At 41.5% G+C, this 22,430-nt stretch overlaps 1 protein-coding gene across 4 annotated transcripts in view; it reads right to left on the minus strand.

The window, feature by feature from the left end:
- Positions 1-10: 10 nt before the first annotated feature.
- The window catches only part of LOC104143546 (vesicle-associated membrane protein 2), a 64,205-nt gene continuing 41,785 nt past the window's right edge, over positions 11-22,430 (minus strand). For 2 of the 4 annotated variants that reach the window (XM_068954583.1, XM_068954582.1), the window contains exons 2-6: positions 21,746-21,827; positions 18,635-18,749; positions 14,872-15,030; positions 12,869-12,920; positions 11-10,705 (exon numbers count right to left, since the gene is read on the minus strand). In XM_068954583.1, coding sequence (XP_068810684.1) covers positions 10,689-10,705; positions 12,869-12,920; positions 14,872-15,030; positions 18,635-18,749; positions 21,746-21,747 — 345 coding nt within the window. In that variant the 5' untranslated portion in view covers positions 21,748-21,827 and the 3' untranslated portion in view covers positions 11-10,688. The remainder of the gene's footprint in view (positions 10,706-12,868; positions 12,921-14,871; positions 15,031-18,634; positions 18,750-21,745; positions 21,828-22,430) is intronic. The other 2 variants (XM_068954580.1, XM_068954581.1) reach the window with 1 other exon arrangement.

Here is a 22,430-nt window from a genome sequence, read left to right on the forward strand (position 1 = left end):
ACAAAAAGCATATTCTTAAAACAAGATTTATTGGCACAAACATACATGTTACAAATGTATACAGTATTCTTGGAAAATATATTCACCACTTTAAAAAAAAACACTATTCACAAAAAAGTACAGTAATATCAAACTTTGTAAGTTTTCACAATTTTAGCATCAAAATATCTGCATGCAGTATTTCAGAATTCCACTGACCTCCAGCTAAGCATTGAAAACAAATTTCCTGGTCTCCACAACAGTTTTTCCTCCCCAGATAGCTCTATTAAGGTGCAAATGGAATGTTTTTCTGCAGAAGTACAAATCACAATTTCTTGCTCAGTACAGTTGAGTCTACAAGTTGAGAGATGCTGTTCTCAGCACAGATTTTCAAATACTTCCCGAATGCATTACTACATAGCTTTACATTACTGAGTGGCCTTTAAAAGGATGCAATTAAAGATTTGGTCTGGAGTTTAGTTTTTCAAAGGGCAGCTGAAAATTTATTTCTGGTTATTCCTGTTAGAGCAAGTAAAGCTTGAAGAATTACATGGAAAGAGGTAGAAATAAGGTTTTTGTTTTGCATTGCCATTCCAGCAGCATTGAAAAGGGGTTAGCATTGCTAAGGTGACTTGTGGGGAGAGCTAGCAATCTCAGTAAAGAATCCTCCTCTTTGGTGCCAGTGTATTAAGTTAGTAGCCAATGGAGGTTTTGTCATTCAAACAGTACAGAATCAGACTTTACTAGATGTCCTGACTCTGATCCGGTGCTATCTGTGTCATCAGTGCCAGTGTCAAAGGAGCAGGCTTCACCTGTACAGAGGGAAGAGAATGCACTGATACCCTCAGCTTGATCAGATCTGGCTGAGTCTAGTGTAGTTGAGAGAGAAAGAAAAGTTCTTGATGTCAGTGAAAGCTGTCTGAAAAATGGGGCTTGCACTTAACTCCACTAGATCTGAATTTGACACTAATCAGAGCGGTGCATAAAAAAGGGAAAAACATACACCATGCACGCTTATGAAGGTATACACTGAACTTTTTCCCACCTTGGTGAGACATAGAATACATCCAATATACACTGCTGTCTAATCCAGGCAGGCAAATATTTTCAACCTGGGGTGAACATCAGTTTTTTCGTAATACCGGCAGCAGGAGTAGCATTACAAAAGAAATTCATGAGTGGAAACCTATATTTGTACTGACTTGTATTTGCAATCTGCTCCACTGTACCCTGTCTGTGGCCGAGTTGCTCACAGGATGCATCGAATGCATTGGCCATGTTTTGTGCATGCAGATCCACTCTCTGCAGTGAGTTTGCTACATCAGGACTGATGGACATGCTCATGAACAACGTCCAAGATTTCTGAATGTCAAACAGTCCAGCTGAAGCTACTTCTGTTTTTACAACGCTAACCAGTTTACAGGACCTCCAATAGAAATACAGAAATCCTACAGCTTACTACTCAGAGCAGAAGCAGTAGCATGTGGGGAATTTACCTCTCCACTATTATGTCATGTTCAATATGTCAGTCTTCCTGAAAACGAACACATTTGCCATGGTAGTGGGCTGGTGGGCACCTACTCCATTACTTCTAAAGTGCTACGCCTATTTATTTCTCTTTAGCTTCCAGAAGGGAAGGGAATGGATTCAACACGTCACATCATTCTGTTGTAAAGTTCTCCTTGGAAAACATGGTAGGGAAGGAGATTAAAAACTCCCTGCACTAACCTGGCTGAATGTCAGTAGTCGTGAGCTCAAAGCAGTCCCTTGCACTTGACGCAAGTTTCTAACATCCACAGAGATGGATGGCCAGAGACTAAAGCTGGCCTCTAGAAATCAGCAAGCAAAATACTCTGTTAAATCTGCCAGTATACTGGAACAAGTGAGAATTTGGAACACCATGTGCAGATTTTGGGTTCCCCCATACAAGAGAGATGTCAGTAAACTGGGGAGGGCCCAGAAAAGGGCCACTAAGACGTCTGGAGGTTGGAGCATCAGACATGGGAAGAGAGGCTGAGGGGGTTGTTCAGCAGGAGAAGGGAAGGCTAAGGGGAGAAGGCTAGGAGGGTCTTCCACTATCTAAAGCAGGAGGGTATAGAGAAAACAAAGCCAGACTCTTCCTTGAAGTGCACAGGGAAATGACAAAAGGCCAACATCACAAATTGCAACAAGGGAAATTCCAGTTTAACGTAGGGAAAAAATTCTTCACCGTGAGGTGAAATAACAGTTAAAATGTACACTCATTGTCCTTGCCATACATTTCCACTTTGATTCAGAATCCTTTTTTTTTTTCTTCTTAGAATTCCTGAAAAGCTCAACTTTATTATTTACATAGATGGTGATTTGTGGAATCACCATCCTTGGAGACTTTCAAAGCTCAGCAAGACAAAACCCTGAGCAACCTGATCTAACCTCAAAGCTGGCCCTGCTCTGAGCAGGAGATTGAACGAGATGACCCCTAGAGGTCCTTTCCATCCTATTTTTTCTACGATTCAAAGGAAAATGTTTTCCTCTCCTGAATTAGAACATGGCACAGGTTCCCCATCAGGCCTGGATTTAATAAGGACAAATAAGGTTTTCCCTTTTCTCCCCATTAGCATTAGCTGATGCACTATGCCCTCCCATGCCACAAAGTAATGTCAGAGATACTCAGCTATGCGCTTTTTCCCTTCCCTTTCCCTCCTCTCTTAAAGCTCTTACACCAGAGAATGGAAATTCTATGTATGCTTAAGCACATGTTGAAGTAGCTTCCAGAACAGGGCATGCTTTGCTCTTCACTCTAGGCCAGAGAGCGTAAAACACTCATCCATCCATCCACAGAAGTCTACAGTGCTGAATCACTGAGCACTTCCCAAGGCTGCTTTTTGGTGTTAAAACTCAAGCATAAGTCATTAAGGAAAATACTGTTTAGCTGGCTACAAACTCTCTTTCCTGCTGAACAAGGTGCAATAGCATCATTCCCTGCAATGACTAAACCAGGTTTAGAATAAGAGTCCGTATATTGCTACTAAGAGAACTTTTTATGCTGCAAAACTAAATAAAGGCTGCTCACAGCAGATACTGTCTGTGCTTTACCCACAAATGGCAAAATGTCTAACTGTGCACTGTGCATATGTGCACTTCTTTCGGGAAGGCAGAGGGAAAAAAGGAGTTTTCAAAAAAAAAAAAAATTAACCTCTACAGAAGTTGGGTGTTTCCCCCTCAAAATGTATTTTTGCCACAGACAAAGGATATTTTCAAGCCTCACTCTTGAGTAGGCGGTATTAATTTCTAATCTCTCAGTGATGCTGATATACATAACGTGACTAATATTTTTCCACGTATGTGGTCGGGAGAGGGAGGACTTTTCACTTAGAAGACAAAGTAATGACATTTTTCATGATAAATAGTGGGCTATCAGTAACGTTTTATTGTGCAGACCTGTGAGCGTGTCTCAGCTGCATTAGCATTTTATTTTCTTTCCAATCGGGAGGAAAAAGCAAATAGAACATATTTTGGACTTAGCATTTCTAGTAAGAAAAAAATATTCTGTCATGAATGCACAGGTTTGGAAGCTAATTATTTGGCTATTTGTATATCTGCTAATCGATTAAATAATAGGTAAATAATATTTGAAGAAACAACAGTTAAAATATACACCCATTGTCCTTGCCATGCATTTCTACTTTTTTTTTTCTTTGAATTCCTGAAGGGCTGAACTTTTATTATTTAGCACGCTCTAGCTTGCTAGGAGCATGGTAGACCCACTCACTGACCACTAAATTTTCAAGTCCAACCAGCAGTACTGTGACTAGTGGAGGAACTGCTGCATCCTTTCAGGTCAATACTATAAATATTAATAGCTGAACTTCTGAAAACAATGATGTACTGTGAATCTATAAATTCAGGGCTCCACTATATGCAATATCTCGTACATTATAAAGCAAGCAACAGCAGCTACTATTATTTGCTCTTATTTTAAATAAATCTGTGGTTTATTAGGGGAGGAAACTAATTTCAAAGGCTAGATTAAAATATTGAGAGCTCTTAATTTTTTTAAGTTCTTTTCATGAGAAAAGCTCAAACCACAACCACATATTCACATATGCATGTCAGGAATGTAACGAGTTCAACACAGTGCTTTTCCATCCTCTCCTTGGACCATCTATTAACGGAAAAGCACAGTTTTTAGAGCAGAGCGAGAGTGAGCAAAACAATCATGGTAATTCAAGAAGGTTTCATTACTGGCAGACCGAAGTCACACAAGCAAAAAAGTTTGTGGACACTCTATTTATATTTACAGCACCAAGCACTCTGGAGCCCATGTGTGAAGTTCTCAAGCATGTCTGCATCAGACAACAAGAACGTGCCTTTGGATGATATACCCTAAATGGCTCTCTTTGCAAGAAATAAAATCATCCCTACTGCATATATTATGTCTCTATATTTTCAAGAGAAAAATGAAAGGGGATAAACTCAGCTACCACTTGCCCTAAGCTCATTTTAAGTAGTACTCTATACGCAGTTCAACAGACTAACACCACTTAGTTTTAACATATGAAAAGTGCTCTTAGGTATAGCCACTTATAAAGAGGAGGTTACTGAACGTTTACTCTATTTCACTCAAACTACCTCCTGATTTACTAGCTTGCCATTATCACACTATCCTTATTTGCTGTTTCCTCTCTTCTCCATCAAAACTGATGAAATTACTATTACAAAAGCTGCTAAATAAATTAAAAGTGCAGTGTTACAACTAAAAATGCTTGAATAGTTGCAAAAATGCTGGATATCCAGTAGTCAGGAGCTTTCTGCTGCCTCCCGTCATTTTGAACTGAATTAAAATCCAGGAACCATGTTCTGCCTTCAGTGTTCTTCTCATCAGCAGAGACTGGTTTGAAGACAACAGAGCATTATGGGGAGAAGGTTCTACTCCACTCAGGCCTACCTCAGCTCTAATTGAGGTCAACAATAACAACACTGCAGAAGGCAGGGAGTCAATTCAGAGAGGAGCAGAATAACCCTATCGCCAGTATGCTATGCTCCAAATACACTACACTCCAAAAACACAAAGGCTTTCGAAGAGAATGAAGAAGGACCCGAAGCATAATGGAGATGCCAGCTCCCGTGAGAAGAGCTAAAGAATGAACGAGCTTTTTCATAATTATCTTTGTTGTTCTCTATGATATTTTCTCTGTGAGAACAAGTACTTTGCCCTTTTAAACTTATAGCACATGGTTTCCTTAGTTGAATAGAATGTTACGTATGAACCATGAGGCTGTATTCATGGTTTAAATCAGTGCAGGTTAAGATTTTTGCTTTAGAGAGTTAGCAGATGTGATACAGTCATGACAGAATGAGGTTACTGCAGAAATGACTCACTGTTGAATAATCAAGTGTTTACTCCAGCAAAACTGCATGTAATCGGATTGCCACCATTTTTCTGCTGTATTGTAAAGATGTAGTTTTTAAATGTCAGTGCATCAGGAAGAAAAGTAAGCTCCTTGGGTGGCTTAGATCTTTTTTATGCATGTGTTTAAAAGGTAGGCAGTCTTCCGGTTCTCAATTGAGAAAAAAAAAAAAACATTGAGCACATCAGTGGAGACATACATTAATGAAATAAGGAAGGGAAATTAGTTGAAGAGTAAAGATCCTTTCTTGAAGTGGAACAGAAGTATTTCTGCAGGATACCACAAGGAAGAAAGAACAATTGATATGACATTCTTGTGATCTTTTATATATCCTAATCTAGTATCTCTGCTGAAAATAATAATGTCATGATCTGAGAAATCTTGAGCCAATCATTCCTCTAGATACAATTAATTTTTCTCAAACTACATTCTTCAGCCTTTTTTTGATTTTGTTTTTAAAGGAAGTAATTTGAGGTTGCTTGCGCTTTGTCTTGCATGAAGGAACAAATGCTCAAATATATCCCGTCTAACAAGAGGGACCTAAATGGGATGGGAGGAATCACTGGCTGGAAGAGCATCTCACTCTTCTGACCCTACAGAAAGCCCAAAGGTTAAGGTCTGTTAAGGTCCTAAAGTTCAGGCAAGGACATGAATCCAGACCAAACAGACTTTGGTCTCTTTGAGGCCTTTCTCCAATACTCAGTAGGTACATTGGGAGCACTCCCAGTGTCTTATATGGCTATTGGTTTAACCCTCTCCCGCCTTTTAAAGGGCAGGAGGAAGGAGGTTGAGATGTAAATCCTGGATCAAACCCAAGTGCTCTCCACTTTGTCTGTGAAGGTCTAGCACCAGCACGTGCTATAGAGACAATGCCTTACAATAAAGACGAGATTATGCTCTCACTGGGTGCGTAACCTCCCATGCGATAGAGAACAATTCACTCTGTAGAAGCACGAAGAAGAGTTCACTAACACTGCAGCTTCCAAAAAGTTTTTGAGGTTTCAACCTGCCATGGTAGATGCAGTTCTGAGAAACAGAGCATACCTGTAAAATGATGTCTAACAAAGGTGTCAAGCCAGGATCTTGCTCTTAAGAGCGAAAACCCATCATATTCAAATAAGTAGCTAGATTGTTTATTAAGTTAGTTATGTGAAGCCCTATCAGAGGAGCAGGGACACAAATGAGACAAAGTAACAGAAGAATTTCAAAAAGTCTTGCTGCCAAGACAAAACCATAGCAGATTGTGGCTGTTCTAATTCATTCCTTACATGTTAGTTATTATTATGCAGTTCTTCCATCACTGCAGGCATTTAAATCACTTAATGAAGATCATTATAAAGAAAGAAAAAGCATTTTACTTGCCTGACCTATTCCAGGTCACATGTTCCTTACACATGTTCCGATGGAATTAAAGTGCCAGCTTTAAAAATCAAGCCAACAGCATTTCTGAATCACTCTTTGTTGTACAGACCCTAGATTACATCAAAATCTTTATCAGATTCTCCCCTCCTCCTTCTAATAATATTGGATTGTGTTGGACTGTGCTGTTCCATAACGTTGTCAGGTGAAAAATCAGGTCTCAGCTGTTCCTGTTTCCACAGTACTTGCTCCTGCATGTTCTATGTACCAGACATTTGGTTTTGGAACCAGAGTTACATTATTTCATGGTCAGTTAAATTAGAAGAAAGAAGGTGTAATGCCCGTGCAGGACTTCATGCTGTGCCTATGGATAGTTGAAGCAGATAAGGCTACTGCAACCTCAGAAGCTGAGGTGCACTCACTTGCAAGCCCAGCAGCAGCTGTGGAAGAAGCACAAAACAGGTCCTAACCATTCTATGCCAGCTATGCTGTTTCTGAATGACGTATCACGCTACCATCCTAGCTGGCCATCTGTTGTACAGCTGTAGCCCAGAAATCCGGGTAAAAGTCAGTGCTTCCTATAAGGACAGGATATGCAAGTCTCATAGGATGGCTAACCCAGGCTGAAGCTATAGAAATTGTTGCTTCCAGCTAGCAGTGTCTTCAGTTCAGTCCTCAAGATGGCAATCATAATGCAACCAGCCTTGCAGCATTGCCTCTGCTGAGGGTTTGCTGGGGTGGGGATAAACGGGAAGCCCTTCTGTGTCTTTTTTCCAGCCCACACCAAAGCAGTACAGGTTGTGATGAGGAGCAGTAGTTGAAATTCTATCTAATAACTGAAATTCGATCCAATGCTAGCTAACTGGAGAAGAATGACTTGACTTTTATATGGGAAATTTACTGTTACAAGCAGGCAGCTTTAACTATGCATGGACATTGTAAATGTACAGGCAGGGAATGGAAAGTAAATCAATCCTGGCTTCAACACAAATAAGATCTCCAGCTGTGTTTATATAGATTGTCCTCTGTACCACTCTACATATATGTGATGATGTTGCACAATCTATGACCCTGAACAATCCTGTATCACCACAGTCTCCCTGCAGGAGAACTAACCCTCTGCAGGAGCAGTAAGACTCCAGGTTTGTTCAGTAGGGAAGGGTACACTTTATCACACTTCCAAGGCTGGAGCAGAAATGGTACATGGCTCATCTTACCAAGAGCAACTAACCAGCACAGCCCACTTAGCAAATGTTGCATATTCACAAGCACACTGTATGCAACAAACCTGAAGAGTTAAACATATGCATTTAGCGTATTTCATTAGCACACAGGAGGAACTTGTCTCTTACCAAATATTTTTCAAGCCACTAAGGGCTATGTTTCTTGACTAAACTCTCTTCCTTGCAAATTCTTACCAACATCTTGCAGCCATCCACGCTAGTTACAGTTTTGAAGGAGAATGAGTACACACTCTACAATCAGCAGTTCCTCCTCTCCGCTCTCCCCTAAAGCTCCCGTTCTGACTATTAATCTGCTTGAGATAGGTTAATGAGGAGGACCTTGATCTGCACCCTAACAGTCTAGTCCTCACGTTCATTTGGAAGCTTTGCAGCTTTGTAGCCAGAGGACTATAACTCCTTGATGTGTACCTGCTGCTCACGTCAGGTAAGTAATCACTTCAAACTCTCATAGAAGATGGTGCAGTCAGTAAGGTTGTATGTAGAGAGCACCATCTCCAGTGAAGGCTATCCTCATCTCAGGAATTCTCTCAGCACTCCTGTAGAGAAGCCCTGTGAGGATTAAGTGGTGCTCAACCACCACTTGGGTATGGGTGGGAGGGTCTCACCCTCAGGAGGGTCTCACCCTCAGTACTGTTCCATACCAGCTAGCCAAATATTTTTAGTAGTTAAAAAAGGGTCCTGAAGTTGGACTGCTTATTCCTTTTCCAGTGAAGGCTCCATTATACACAGCCTTCAGATGCGGCACCTTATGGAGTCACGCCCTTAATGACAGCAGTGTTTTCTGTTTGGTCCACGAGGTTTTTTTGAATTGTTTATATACTTACTTAGCTGAAGGACTGAAGCAAACAGGGCATATCAGGAAGTCCAGTAATACATAAATAATTTTGAAAGTGACGTTTCTATTTCATTAAGGTTGTGGGCACCTGCTACTTAATGATATGAAACAGCACATGTGAAAACAAAGTAATACATATATAGAAAAAATAATTATGTAACTGGAACCCTTCAACTAATCATCACTTATTCTCTCTGCAAAATTCTACTTAAGCACAATTTCTATATATAATTCACTGCAATAGAGTGGTCTGCTTCTCTGTTTCTTTTTTTAATCTAAGACCATGTCATGAGAGAGACTCTACACTTGGATAATTTACAGTTGTATTATCACCACTTCTGTGCTCGTACTAAATTTCAGACAAAAAAAACCCACAATTTATTTTTTGTTTTTATTCTAGCAATTTTTCTTAGAAAACCTGAAGAAGACATCCTGAAAAGATGCCTGTCAGGAATGCCTGGCTAAAAATTTGATACTTCCTTTTTTTGTTTAGGTTAACTATGATCAAATGTGGTATAATTTTATATGGATAATATCCCCATCCTCCTCACAACAAACTATTCTATGTTTAAAAAAGAAAAAACATTTTGGAGCAACCCTACAACAATAAAATGCAAGAACTTTTTTTTTAAAACCGCAATACATCTTTTTTCCTAACTACATTAAATGCTGTTTTAAACTAACTCTGAGTTATGAAAAATATCTTAACTGAGCACTTCGTAAAGAAGACACTATAATTTATGTCTCAAACACACATTTAAAGTAAATTTTTAAAAAGCTGTGTTGTTAACAGCATTGCTTTGGAACAGCGCTTCTCTGCCTTCCTCTGTTTCAAGAAACCTTTGCTCAGCACCTTTCCTCGGTGTCTGTCCGCTCTTTTGTTTACTTGCCTACACCCTCCACTTCCTGATTTCTCAATGGTCCTCATAGCAGGCACCATTTCTGCAAAAGGTAGAGAGGCAGCTTCCTACAATTGTACTAGGAAGCCACAGACATCACCGAAGCTGTTCATGTGCTTTAAGTCAGGGCCATCAGCATTGGGGATTGGGGTTCAAGAGAGGCCCATGAAATCTGATGAGCACTGCCTTCAGTTATTAGCAAGAGTCTTTATCTTGATCATTTGTGGTGCTTGTGTCACCATCTTTGCATTTCACTTTGCTTTTTCAGAACTATGCTAGCCAATGCTTTCTTGGTTGTCATACAGCTTTCTTTCTGGCTTTCATTCTGAGGCCATCTTGGTTGTACAGAATACTCCACAAGATAAATTTAAATTCATAAAAAACAGTCCTATTTCTTTTCTGCAGGCAATGATTTTAGACTTGAATATTACAACTGATCTCAAAAACTTGTTGAGTGGGAAGTAGAAATAAGATGTCTTACACATTTTATGAATACCTGCAGGTATCACTGTCTTCAGTGGTAGTAGCAGGGACACACAACCTCAAAAAACTCAATCTGAGTGGATTTTGCCATCTAACTTTAGGTGCTCACATCGAGAATTTTGGTCCTCATATTTGCTAAAACCTTAATTTTGGATCCCATTCACCTGACAGAGTCCCTTTAAGCAGGAACTCTCCCACAGCTGCACTCTGATTCTGAGACATTTAGGATGCTTTTCATATACTAGTTTCTGAAGGTCAGTGTGGACACATTTTAAGACACAGTGATAAGACAGTGTATGGAACTAGTTGGCAGTATTTAGCTGGTACAGTTTCTTGTGGAAACAACAGAATTCCAAAACACACCACATTGAATGCTTCTGGGTTATTACAAGCAAAAATCCCAAGACACCAGGAATTAAAAAGCGGAGTTCAACAAAGGAACACTGATATCATTGGTTGATATGAACAAAGTTGTGCCAAGTCTTCCCTCTTTGCTTTTTCAAGTGGAGAAATAAACTGGGAAAGAAAGTAGAAGGGGGAGAAAGAGACATGCAACAAAAGTTATTATAGAGTTACCATTGTGTTTATCTCACAGAAATGAGCACGTGCTATCAGAGGCTGGCAAACACTTTTAGTATATCCCTCCTGAAAGAGCATGACAAGTCTTGCACCCAAATGCCTTCCTGCCTGCGACTGGGCTGCTCCTCCCTTCCCAGAAGGAGTACAGAGAGCAAACTGGGATGAGAAGCAGGGAAAACCTGTGGTCCAGATGCAGAAAGAGCGAGGGCTGCTGCTGATGTGAGTAACCACCTCCAACTCCAGCAACAGCTGCTGTCCCATAGGTTCTAACTCTTCCTCAGCAGGGACCCAGCCTGCTTTTCCAGGGCTCCACTACCAGCATGGCAGTTAGCCTGGCTTGGGCTGTTTTACCACCAATAGTAGGCTGTTGCTGTAGGGAACTACCTAATTTGTCTGTGTTTATAGCCACCCCTGCGCTGAGGGTGATCTTGTTCCTGTTCAAATCAGCGACACTGCAGAAGCCATGTAGGCCGCTGTGGCAGCACTTGGACACTTGATGTCAACAGGATTGAAATATATACTCAAGAGCTGCTGCAAATGGACAGACACACTATTGAGCCCAATACACAGGGTCCTTCCTGAAGCTAAAACCTCTAGGCAATATTACAGAAGGATCAAATGGAGTAAAACGTAATTCAAGATCCAGAGCCTAAATGCATTTAAACCTCACCAAACTCGCACTAACAAACTCCACAGTGGTGAGCCATGACCTGGGGTTGATAATATGACACCCAAGCTTGTGATTAAATACCCCAAACCCAACCTAAGCCATGCCAAACCTGCTATTTCTGTTTTAAAACCTGCCAAGACAGGTATCCTATATTTAAAACCAGTAGGAAAGGGTTAATTATGAGCCATCTTGTCTGCTTTTTACTTTCTTGTAAGGATACACACGATGCTCAATGATGAATATATATACACAGCAGCCAATTCCATGGCTGCACATTTGTCTTCCCAGGTTGCTACAGTAGACTGCAGAACAAAGGCCTGTCTTTCCCCTGAAGCCACTAATCTTGAGTACTCAGTTAATGTAGTTAATTAATATCTAGCCATTTCCCATTCTTGCCACATCCAAGTTATGAAACCCCAGATTCATTCTGGGTCACTTTGGTGCCAGCATTCATAAGACTAATAAACTACCACATGTATCTCAATCCATTAAGTCGTGTTTACAGGTGATTCTGTAAGCCTCCTTTACAGAAGTAACAGAGGAAAATGGAAACACGCTGAAGATGAGGCATGTAATTTGAGAGCTGGGAATTAATTCAGGTTCACAACGTAGCCTCCTGGTGAATCTCTTCTGGGATACTAGCTGCATTGCTCAACTCAGGAAACCTCTCTTTTAGGAGTTAATGCCATATTGCAGTTATGTCACATAATAACAGTTGTTGCTAACACAGAAGTTACATAAATCAAATGTTCAGTTACTGTCATTACGAGATCCCTGGCTCACAACCAGCATGACTGCTATTATTCATTCATATGCTACCTTTTCTGCAAACGTGTAGAATGAGATGATCCTTAGAGGCAAGAAATCAACATGACTTTGGGACAGATATTAGTGATATTTACGTACTCAAGATGCAAAGGGATTTGCAGAAGTACCAACATCCCAAATTCCAAATGATTTGGTGGGAACTATGCACCTATGGACTTGTAAAATATGTATTAGATGCCTATTTGCATGTGGGCCCTCACCCTCTTTTGACAGGCACGAGCTAATCCAAGGATTACTGTTCTCCCTGAAGAGCACTAGGATTTTTACATTCATTCGAATGAAAGGAGAATGTCTGAGACTGCATGAAAATATACATAAACATGAAAAAGGAGAGTCTTTAATCTTGGGAAAAGTTATGTAACATACTAATGTAAAATGCATTACATGTCAACAAATGCTACCTATACAAGCACCCAGGGAGTTTGCAGTAATTCTCACTGTAACAGCATGACTCTAGGTGGACGTTTTCACAAATTAATCAGCTGGAACATTTTAAACCCCTTTCGTTTTTATTTTGTTTTTTTTTTTTTCTCCCTATATTAGCACTTGGTAAGTCATAGAGCTACTTAGATCATAAATGAAAGAGAAAATAAATTACTCACTTATAATTATAATGAGAATGACTGCGCATACTACACCAAGGATGATCATCATCTATAAAAAGAAAGTTATGAGAAAAAAAAGAAAAAAGTCAGTTTTCACATGATAAGACATTAACCCCTAGGTTTTTTGCTTTTCTTAGGTGGCCAATACATTCTGCTGTTACTTCTGGCAAAGATTCCCTGTAATAGACTTTTCGAGACCTCGCATTTGGTGTCAGTTTTAGAAACCGCTAACCACCAACAGTGGACACAGCCTCTTGTCAAAGCTATCGACTTCTTGCCCATCAGCTAAGATGCAGGAACAAACCTCGTGCACCTTTCCAGCAGTGAAGTAAAACAACTCCGGAGGTGTTTTAAGTGAATGCATTTCCGCTGACTGGATCCATGCGTGGTCAGGCGCCACTCTATAGCAGAGTAACTTGATCACTTTCGACTACGTGCCCATAGTCAAGAAAGAGGCAGCTGGAGGTGTTTGAGGCCCAGCTCCTATTTGTGCTGTTTTTGTGTACCTGTGCTGTCGTTGGGAAAGGCAGCCCATGTTAGCCAGCATGGTTTCCAGTGTGTTAGCCTATATCTCAGTGTGAAGCCAAAGTCTGTTCCCATGGGAACAGATACATCAGCCCCAGCTGTGCACAAACACCTTCCAGCTCTGAGCTACGTGGGCTAGAGGCACCCATGTGAGACAGGCTGAAAGCTAGTGATGCCACTTGAGATGCCGCAGTCCGATTCACTTCATTACCCCAGTGAGAAAGGGAAGAAGAAAAAAAATAGGGACGCAGCAAAGCAAAGCCTTCATTCCTCCCAACATATTTCTGGAAGACAGAGCCAGCCATTGGCTTGCACGTTTATTTCTCCCCCTTCTTCCAGAGGTTGGGAGCCAGAGGAAGGGCAGGGGCCTTTCCCTTTGGCAGGGTAAAGCAGGGAGGGACAGTGAGAAAACAAGAACAAAGGGTAGGTTTGTAGGTCTAACGTGGTGTAGGTCACTGTGGTACCTGCAGTCAGCATGGGTGAACCTAACTCAAAGCCTGGATCTGTACATCCACCTTCTTCCACTGTTAGGGCCAAGCAAACAGGGAACAGTTAGGAGAGGTCCAGAGGCACTTGCTCAGTTGAGCCTTTAACTTAGAGCCACTTCTTTTGGGAGTGCTTGTATATGTAGTCTACCTAAAATATTCTGCCTTGCTTTACATTTCATAGCACTGTGGATTCAAGAGAGAGAGCAGGCAACAGACAGGCAGGGGAGAAATGCACGTGGCATCCTCCTCTGAGAAAAGGTGGTCTTACTTGGGTGGACATGAGGGGTCAAGCAGCAGAGACAGCACTGAAGGGAAGTGGCAACAAAGCTGAACTTTCAGCATAGTGTTCATGTGTTGGTGGTGCATGAGTAGAAGGAAACAAGGATATGGTGTCTTATATGAAGAAGAGGAGCTGAAGTTTCCTGGCCCAAGAAAAGACAAATCCTGGAGGAGATCTGAAAAAGCAAAAGACGATGAGGCTCCCCTCTGCTCATGAGAAAACGATGAGGCTTTGAGGACAGCAAGGGAGAGAACCAGTCAGTTAAAGACCTGCTCTATCCTAATCTGTTCTTCCTCAAAACACTCTCTCTTTCTCTCACTTCTCACTGTGATTGTGGAATCCATATATTTTTGGTAGTTTACCCTCCTCATGAAAGGGCAAGAGGCTGATCATCTGCCACAAGGAAAAAGCCTCTTTTCTGCCACTTCTGGTATTCATTACACCTGTTCTGGTTTTGTGCTTCAGATAGAGAGCAAGTAAAGCAGACACCAAGTAAAGCATCAAAATTTGTATACAGATTTTATATATTGCACAAATGATCTGAAGAATAGCTTCCGGTAAAGATCAGAGTTGCTTGGCTTATTATCCTGTAGCTTAGAGGGCAAGACTTAAGAGATCCCATGCTACAAGCAAAGTCCCTTTAAATCCAAATGAATGTAAAGTCTGCCATGAAGCAATTCTTAACAAGAGATCTTTATATTCTTTACCTTGCAATTTTTCCACCAGTATTTTCTCTTCAGTTTGGCTGCACTGGTTTCAAACTGTGAGGCACCTGCTTGCAATGCATCTGCCCGGTTATCAAGCTCTGACAGCTTCTGGTCTCTCTCTAGTACTTTGTCCACGTTCATTCTCATGATGTCTACCACCTGCAAAGGAACAGCCCCACATTAGATCTCATTGCATGGTAAAGCCAAAGGCCACCATATGTTCACACTCTGGAATATCACATATCATACTGAAACCAGCCTTTTGCCATTATGGCAAATGCTGTGGCAGTTACACAGACATTTCCTCAGTAAACATGTCTGGACACAGACAGTGAGAACAAGATAAACACACTATAACTGTGCTCAGATGCCCTTAAAGGTAAAATAAATAAATAAATAAATACATAAATAAATAAAAAAGGGGGCATTATGATATACTCTAATTAATTTAATTAAAGCTTTTGGTTTCCTTTAGCCTACAGCCTCACTACAGATACAGAAAACTGATGGAGACCATTTCCCCTACTACAGTTTGGTTGACATTTGTCCAGCCTTTACTAAGAACAAGCCACTGTTTTCCTCATACATTTAATATAATTTCCTTACCTGCATTAGAGAAATTGGCTTGATAAAGGCCACTCTAAAAGGAACTGTATGCATTTTCTAATGGAAGAATTTACTCATTCTGCAGATCTTTCTCAGAAAAGATGACTTCCCAGCCATAAACTGAAGTCCCACTTGAAAGCGAAGCAGGAGAAAATATCTTATCCGGAAAACTGCAGTCTGAAGGGCAGCAGGGAGCTCATGCCCCCCTCAGCACAGAGCTTGAGTGAAAAAAGTGTGCACAGGCAGGTAAGGCCCACTCATGCATATATTTTATACACTGTTAGAAGAAAATCCTTTCTAGCAAATGAATGGTCCTAAACAGAAATCCTATCCAAAGTCATCATGAGCGTAAGCGTCAGATGGTACACCAATCTCAGTAAAGCTGTGTCCACTCATTCTAGCAGTGAATATGGTTGATAATCTGCTACTCCTTATACTCTGTAATAAGGAAGTCCATGTGATTTGTATTTAAAATAATGTAACTATTACCCAGAAATATAAACTAGATATATCATATGAATACAGAGAGGTAAAACTGGTAGCGAGAGAATCTCTGGAAGGATTGGCACAGCATCAAATACTGTTCCAAAACTCAAGATTCTTCTTTCATTTGTCCACCAAAATTAAACAGAATAAAATGCGTTTTGGCCAACCCAAATTTTCTTACTTGCTTTCTCAAACAAAAAACCTTCCAAGCATTTCAATTCATATCAAATAACAAGCCATTTTGTTTTCATTTCTAAGCTGTTATTAAGCTAAATTTTGTCTCAGTACAATGTTTCATACTGAAAATTTTAAACTATTTCATTGAAAATGATGAAAAAATAGTATAGCATTTCCTACCCCTTCTCTCCTTTTTTGTCCAAAACTATTTATTGAATTTAACACGAGTGCAGTGAACACTTTGTCCAGCTGAGACTGCATTTTTGTCAAGTAAATGCATTTTTGTCTAGCCTAAGACCAAGATCTGAGCCTTAGAAAATGAGCCCTACATAACTCAAAGGGAAAAGTTATGGATATAACTGAAATGCTGGTTTCAGAGGGCTCTTAGTTATTTCAATAACGCCAGAAGTTTGCTTTTAAGCTAAGTCTCAATCATGTTGCTGTGTTCTGGCCTTGGCTATGATGTGCTGTGCCTTGGAGAACACTAGCTGGAGGAATGCAGGGCTGTGCCGTGGTGTTTGGTGCCACCTACAGATCACTTTCCCACAAGACATGAAACAAGAACAACCAGGAAAGATCTGGCAGGAAGGTCAAAGCAGGCCTAACAGATCAAAATTCCTACGTGATATAAACTAGCTTCATCCAGGTGACTTCAGAGGACTGAAAGCCCAGTAGCGTTTCTCTCCCTCGGCTAGTCACTGTAAGTTAATGACTGATCAACCCTCCCCTATTAGGCATGGATCTGCCAACATGTGATATCCACTGAAAATCAACCTATAACAAACTCTGCCACCCTCTCAAACTGGAGTGGAGAAAAATGTGGACCCTGGTTATCACCTGCACAATCCTCAAATCCAAGAGCTTCTCACTCTCCCCGTGTAATGTGTAAGAGTTCCTTCCAAAACTACTCCATCCTACTTCACAATAAGACAAACTTGCATGGGCTCACGTGATCAATGAGCAGAACTACAGAGTTCAGAAGTTTGCAAGCATGAATGTCAGCAGGAGGGGTGCATCTGCCTCTCTGGGACCCATCTCCATTCATCTGCTTGAAGATCTCTATGTGTCTGACTCGCACCACTCCTTTTAAACAATGACTAGCAGTTACTTTTAATCTTCTAGGGGCAATTGCTTTGGCTCTAGCTCACATAAACAACTACAGCACCATCATGATGGTGCTGTACCATATTCAAGACAAGAAGTTTATTTTATTATTCTAACCCAAGACAGATGCTGAAATGTAATACTTCTTTCCCCATTGCAAAGACACTCCATTAACATCAAGGAAGTTACACTGATGTAAAAATGAGTGATAATAAGAGAACTGAGCCTAGACGTTTCTGCACATGGATGTTCCTGTGATCAGCTCTGAGTATCAGCAAAGGAAAGGCCAGGAAGACCCTGTTTCACACCTTCAGCAAAGAGAGGTTCTCAAAGAGACAAAGCAGCTCAATTTGACAGATATATTTAATTCATCTTAAGAAAGCAGTTTGAGTTGAATGTTCTGAGGTCTTTTCTCGTGTTTGTAAAGCATACCTAGAGATTATCTGAAACCAGAGGCCTTTATAGAAGAAGCATATGGCTGTTTTCTGGTATGTATTTACTGAATTGGCACTAAAGAATCACACAAACCCCAAGCATTTCCTCATGTGCAATAAGCAATTAGTTACTTAAGTGTTTGTAGGGGGTTAGCAAAGCTCTATATTTAATATCCAGCACGTAAATGTGCAATATGTCAGGTGTGCTAGGATTCTACAGCTCCTTCGCTGCTGGTGTGCTCAGGGACTACAGGCACGAATGAATGGTGGTACGCTCACTCATTCCCATTAACATGGCAGTTAGATGGATGTTAGCATTACAGCTAAGGCGGCAGGAGTGGGGGTAATCTGCATCTTAACTAGAATTTAAGAACCATGATGGAACAGGCATGTGCTCCTCCAAGACCATTCAAAAAGAGTAGGGATTCATGGAAGGTACTGTTGTGAGATCACGTGCAAGTGCCTTTCTTTGGGGATACGTTTTGTTTATTAATCAACAGAGCTGCTCTGACTAAAGAGCACAGTGCTCATCTGTACAACATTCACGGCTTCCACCTACCTATGAGAGGCCTAGGGTCTGTCCCTGTGAAACAGCCTGTGAGATTAGCATCTGACCTTTAGGAATGCATGAACACTTTATTTAGAAGAGCTGCTCTGCTGGTCTCGCTATGACATTTCCTCCTGACCTGACTGTCTAATATGAATTCCAGAATCAGCACCAATATCCATATTTATTCTGCAAAAATGTTATTGGTACAAGGATGTTCATACTCAGAAAAGCTCTTGTACTACCTTGCCTCCAAATAAATGCCATCCTTTGGCAATCCTCATTTCCTAGACCCACTGCTTTCAGACAAGCAGGAGTTGCTGGATCCTTAAGTGGGGCGAGCATCTTAAAGAAAAAAAATCACATCAGCACCCTTATGGTGAGTAAAAAATCACTTGGAGCCTCTTACCTCATCCACCCGAGCTTGTGTCTGCTGCAGCCGTTTGTTACTTGACACACTGGTAGCAGGAGGTGGCCCTGCAGCCCCAGCACTGGTGGGACCTTGGGTAGAAGCTGGAGCAGACCTAGACCAGAAAACAGAACATACAAAGTAACTGAAACCACCTTCACTTGTTCACTGCTCCTTTTCTGGGAAAAAAGTCAAAAGTGCATATCTCTTAACAGGAGTTTCCTATTGTCTGACAGCCCATATTCTCCACGTCAGGATCACCGCCCTTGTTCTAGAGACCTCTTCTGTCCCATTCCCTCCTATTCTGCAGTGATTTTTCATACTACTTCTTGACACGACCATGTCAAACTCTTCCCCTCCCTTGTTGCCTCTTTCTCTCCACTGAAGCGCTTCTTCCATTAGCAAGGCCTTCTGTTTTTGGATCCACCTGTAGGGCAACAGTTTGCCTAATCATTAGGAAGGAAACAGCAAGCCAATTCAGATTATCCACCCTAAGTTAGGCAAGTGACCTAGTTAATCACAGGCCTGACTAGCAAGGCAAAACTTATGTCCCACTCAGGAAGAAGGCTCTCCTCAAGGTGTTTTGTGTCGATGCTACGAGAGCCAGGGCTGTGACCCTGTCTTCCTCCTCAATGTGGTGAATGACACACTCCCATGCTCCTCAGCATCAGGCTGGAAGCTAACCAAGTAAAGAAAAACAAAAGGAGAGGAAGAAACGGAGGAGGAACTGGGGGCAAGAACTGCACACAGCATGGGGTTAGTTAGTCATTTCAGGCACTCAGCAATGCTTAACCACCCCACCAGAGATCACCAAGCGCTCCAGCAGAACAGCTGGCCTGGCTTAACCATCTGTCATGGACCCTGGATGACTATTTGCAGCAATGCTGTGAACAGAACCCAGGTCTCCTGAGCATCAGCTCTTTTCTTAAGCAGCAGCGCTGGCCTCCCCCATGTTACTTTAAAATAACAAAAAACAAAACATAAAGACAAATCTCTTAGGATGCAATAGCAGATCTGGCAGTGACTGAGCTAAGCAGACAAGTCACCTGCCGGCCTGACAGCCTCTAGTGACTCCAGCCAGGAATTCTTCTCACCCCTGTGAAACCTTACCGTTTCTTTCAAGGGGACCCCTGTCACTTCTTCCTGCAGGGAAATAAAACCATTCCTGAAACTGCAGAGGAAATCCTTAAGCATTTGAGCTGAAAAATATCACAAATCCCACTCATGCATTACCCATGCCTTCCCACAGTGATAGACTGAAGGAACATAGTGTTTTTCTCTGAATCATTCCCTTTTACATCCTGGGGTCTGATTAATGCTCCTGGAATTACGGCCCCCTTAATACATTGCCAAAGTGCTTGGAGGCACCCTAAAGTTAGTTCTCTAAAGGCTTCTTAAGCTGCAAAGATTTTTTTGATAGTATTGCCTGCGGGCTGAGATCCCTACAGATAACTCTGACCCCCGCTACACACTCCCAGTGATGGAGCAGCTGTTTGCAGACTGGGAGCACTGCTGCATCTTACACTTTGGGGTGGGGGGGGGCAGGGTAAGCAAGTCATTATCAAGCTTCCCTTGAAAGAAAAGGACCTGAGTTGTACAAAAACACTGCTTATCCTTTGAGTACCTCACAGCCACTGTTAAAAACATAAAAGACCAGATGCTGCTGTGCCTACAACAGAATTACTCCACTGAAGGGCCATGGGCCAGGATCCTCGACAGGATTTATTCTGAGTTTACACTGTTGTTACAAAGGATTTAAATCTGACCATCCTGTATATTGGACTAAAATAACGCAAAGCAAGATCTCCCTGAAGCACAAACAACTTCAAAAGGAGGTCTTGGTACAGCAACAGAGCTAAAATCGAAATTTTGAAATTTTCTTGCCATCAACACAAGCAGAAATTTGGGAATCACTTTGTCATGCTGTTTGCTAGTACAAGCATAACAGAGATCCATCCCCTCTTGTGCTGTGTACTGTCAGCATCCCAGAGGCTACAGAATGGAAACATAAAGGAAGAAGGGTTACTAGTCACATATTTTGACTAGTAAGCACAGTCTGTAAGAGCAGTGTTGTTCTTGGCCAAATCTGCACGATCACTACAAAGTTCAGTGCTTTGTCCTGTACCTTTTCTGCCCGGTATTTTTCATCTTCTTTTGGTATTTCCTAAGTCATCCTTAAAAGGAATTGGCATAAAGTAGATGCTCCCCAATTGTTCTTTAAGGTGCTCTTCCAGCGTCCTTGCTGCCAACTAATTTGATTTCAATTGTATTCCCTGCGGTTGCTCTGCTCCCTGTAGAGATCCTATATAAGATGGTCTTACAGCTGCCCTGACCATCACTGCAGCAGTTACTGTAACTATCATAGAGAGATACTGCCATCTCTCTTTATTGCCATCTATCTTTATGCTAAGGTACAGCAAGCTTGTAATTAACAAACACATCTTCATTTAATAATTATATAAAATCTAATATAGCCATAACCAGAACTGGTTGCTGCCTGCAGTCCAGAGCTACTCTTTCCAAAACTCTTGTCTCTGGAGTTGTACTCTCTTGACGCAACGACAGCAGCTCATCGCTCACAGCGCAATGAGCTGCAGAGCCCTGTGAGCCGCAATCAGAAGAGCAATTCACCTAAAAAGACATAGCACCCAGCACAGAGCACAAAGCACAGGTTCCCAAACAGGCTTTAGGAAGTCATTCCTTGAGCCCTTGGCTCCTTGGCTTTAACAGCACTTGCAGGACTCTTGTTAACAAGACAGAAGTCCTCTTATGTCATTAGGCAGCACACAATATTTGAAACAGGCAAAACAAGCACAAAGATATCGCCCCTCCCTCCTCCCAGAGCATTTCAGAACAGGACCAAGGGTCTCCAAGCCTCTGGCTCTGCCCTGTCAGTATCTGAGCTCAGCAGCAAGCATCCTGGCTGGGCAGCAGAAGGTAGTACCTCAGTGAGCTAACGTGGCTCTGGTCCAACAAGGCCTCCACTTGGAGTTTGTCTTTGAACCTAAGTTTTCTTGTAAAGAAGGCAAGTGAAGGCCCTGTGTCACTGGAAAGCACCACTATTCTCCAGGATATCTTAGGCCAAAATATTAAAATGAAAGTCCAACCTACATTTACATAATTCTTCTATTATTGCCTCTGTACTGCATCATATCAGCTTATGATTTCTGAGAAGCATGATTCACAGGAACGTCTGCAAAACATTAGCACACTGTTAGAGAAGGTTTCTTTTCAAATTCTTTTGCCACAACCTTAAAGTCCAATTTCTCACGACCTGGCATGATGTTTAGGAGCTATAAATGAATGCAAAACCCATGCAGAAGTTCCCTCAGTGGGCCCTTAGCCAGCAGACTGCTGTTTTTTTCCAGGAAGAGGACAAAACGTTACAGTTGATGCTGAGAATTTTCATCCCCAAGAGCAGGTCAAATTAATTTTGAAGGGGGAACAAAGCTACGTTATTGCAGGTAAAAAAGGGCATAATTCTCTACCAAACGGACTTATTCTTCAATTGCAACCACTCAAGGCACTTGTGATGTCAGAGCACTGGCATACTCCCTCAGAGAGCGACGAGTGACAAAGAGACAGGGCCACGTGCAGGGCGAGTGCACTTACTCCAGAACAATAAGAGCGCATGCTTGAAGCCTAGGCCATTAGGTCATTCCTTATATAATATTAGTTACATCCTTGCTCCCCAGCACATCAGCTTTTGCCTTTGTTGACAAATGAGCAATCGCATTGATTAAAAACAGATGCTGGATCTGTGTATGCGCACACCACCCACGAGGAAACATTTGGG

The sequence above is a fragment of the Struthio camelus genome, chromosome 9 (assembly GCF_040807025.1).
Source record: "Struthio camelus isolate bStrCam1 chromosome 9, bStrCam1.hap1, whole genome shotgun sequence".
Lineage (NCBI taxonomy): Eukaryota > Metazoa > Chordata > Aves > Struthioniformes > Struthionidae > Struthio > Struthio camelus.